The sequence below is a fragment of the Montipora foliosa genome, chromosome 6, assembly GCF_036669935.1.
Source record: "Montipora foliosa isolate CH-2021 chromosome 6, ASM3666993v2, whole genome shotgun sequence".
NCBI lineage: Eukaryota > Metazoa > Cnidaria > Anthozoa > Scleractinia > Acroporidae > Montipora > Montipora foliosa.
Genome location: NC_090874.1, coordinates 51,799,574 through 51,802,073, shown reverse-complemented (window position 1 = coordinate 51,802,073; position 2,500 = coordinate 51,799,574). Strand labels below are relative to the sequence as shown.

General features: G+C 44.8%; 1 protein-coding gene across 1 annotated transcript in view; it reads left to right on the top strand.

Annotated features, from left to right (window-relative positions):
* Positions 1–810: 810 nt before the first annotated feature.
* LOC138008775 (fibrillin-1-like) overlaps positions 811–2,500 on the top strand; it is a 9,691-nt gene continuing 8,001 nt past the window's right edge. The window contains exon 1 of the mRNA XM_068856076.1: positions 811–939. Within this exon, the coding sequence (XP_068712177.1) occupies positions 811–939 (129 nt within the window). The remainder of the gene's footprint in view (positions 940–2,500) is intronic.

Here is a 2,500-nt window from a genome sequence, read left to right as displayed (position 1 = left end):
GACAAAGGATGGAGCGTGCATAAATTAGGGGCAAGTTGGGGCATGACGCCACGCGGTGTAACCTTAACACGTCTAACAACGCGGGCATCGCTGTGGCATGACGCAACGCGGTGTAACCCTAAGAGACACGTATAACAACATGAGCATCGCATAAGATGCCAGTCACGCACGTACACGAACGTCTTCTTTTATTAGATGTGTGTGCTGTGCTTGTTTTATGTATCCACCCAAACCAGCCGGGTGGTAGCACAAATATATAGCGAAAAGAACAATGGGAAAGACAGGGAGCCAATGAGGTAAAGGTGATGTCATCACGGACCAATGAGACACCGCTGATGTCAGTAGAAAAGAACAATGGGAAAGACAGGGAGCCAATGAGTTAAAACCAATCACAATCACACCAGATTAAAACCAATCAGAAACAACCATGACCTCATCGAGAGCCAATCAAAAGGCAAATAGGTTATTCTATGATTGGTTCCTAACGATGTCACCGGCCCATCATACCTTGAGGGACAAACGTTTTGTGGTTAGAAAAGCGTCACTCTAGCTCACTGAGACTACATCATTTCTGAGAAGAAAGAACAAGTACCGATTCGAAAACCAACTCGGCCATCCAAACCTCGTACCAAGAAGAAGACAGAAGTCACACAAACATGCGGAGGAAATAACGCTATGACCATGGAGGAGATATAGGAATTGCCACCACTATCGCCCATCCCACCCACACCCACTACGCAAGTCGTGGAGAACACTTACCATGAAGGAGAATTGTGGGAGCCCAATGAACCCACCACTATTAAAGAACTAATGGGGCAGATCCCCGATGACCTGTCAGCAGAAGTTGATACGACATGCCCTTTTCATCCTTGTTTGTTGGAGCACCGAACATCAGATAATGGTTTTAATTACGTGAAGTGTCCTGAGTACCCTAATTCTGTAAATTAGGGGCGTGTAACCAACACGTACACATGTTGTTACACGTGTTAGGGTTACACCGCGTTGCGTCCTGCCCCAACTTGCCCCTAATTTATGCACGCCCCTTCTTTTGTCTTTTTTATTGATGACGTCATTTGATGACTACCTGTCAAATCTGGTCTGAATAATCCCATACAACTACGAACGTGCAGATAGTATGAAAGGCTCCCATTCCGAGAAAGACATCCCCAAAATGCTCTCCTTGCTTCTCCATTTGATTTCCACAGCCTTAGCGTAAAGTGCCTGATCAACATGAAAACGACGACTATGGTGTTGAGCTTGATACTGTCCTTAATCTTTGACGACTGACTGAGCGCCGTACCTAGAACACAGCAGAGATGTTAGTTGCTGGCGCATCTATTGTTGGGAGGTATCGGTACCTTATATTCTCTTTGGAGACTTGCACGTCATTCCGCATGGCTATATTAGGGAGCTTCAGCAACGGCAACGGCAACGGCAACGTCATCGTTAAATGTGAATTCGCGTTATTGTAATTGCTTCGCAACTATTAAAGCATTTTAACGTGACAAAGGTCTGACAAACCCTCAAGAACGAAACTAGTATGAACAGAGCTCAATTTAGGGGAGAAAATGAAAACTTATCCTCAAGCGCTAACGTTCTCCCTAAAACCTCAAATTTGGTCATTTCACGTTTTTGTTTTGCTGACGACGGCAAAGAAATAGACAAAATGAAAAGACGCACGTGCACAGCGTGCAAAGCTATCGTTTTTGCCCACTAAATATGCAAATTTGTGACGTTTTCGTTGCCGTCGCCGTTGTCGTTGCTAAAGTTCCCTAATAATCTTGTCCACCCACTAATGGTTTGGTTTTCTGTTGCATAAAAGCGCACCAGAATCCACAAGAAATTCTTCTTCCAAGCAATTGCCTCGATGTCGACTGAGGAGGTTACTTCCACACGTATGCCCTAAAGGGAGGTCTGCCTTGTAGATGGAAGTTCCTTGGCCAATACCACATCAACACTTCGTCGCTTTGATCTTGCTAGGGTGGGTGCCACCTCGTCAGGAGGAAGGAGAAAATGTCGAGCCTGAATAGCGATTTGCACTCTCACGATCGAACATCCCGTCACCCGACAAAGTCTTCCTTTAAGAAAATCCAGTCAATATTGTGCCATGCTTAAGATGTAATTAACGTTGTCGGGGAGCGAGAGTGGGATGGTGTTTTCTGGAGTTATAGCCAACATCTGATGACAGAGTGCAGTGGTGAGCTCATCTGTCTGTGAGTAAGAGATGCCCCATGTCCGCAACGATTTAAGATTTTAATGAGCTCTACGTTGTTGGTGAATGATTTGACGGCGTGTGGTGGAAGGATGTGCTTTAGGGTCTTGAATCGTCCACAGGTCACTCCAAAAACGAGGTCTTGTCCAAAAGAGTTTACAAGGCACTGAATTCTTTGTGATAAAAGACTTGGAGCTTCCATGTTTCCGGTTACCAACAAAATATAAAAAAATACCCTCATGCTGTCAAGTAAAAAGTAAGCTCTGACTGTTTTGGATTCCATGAAAT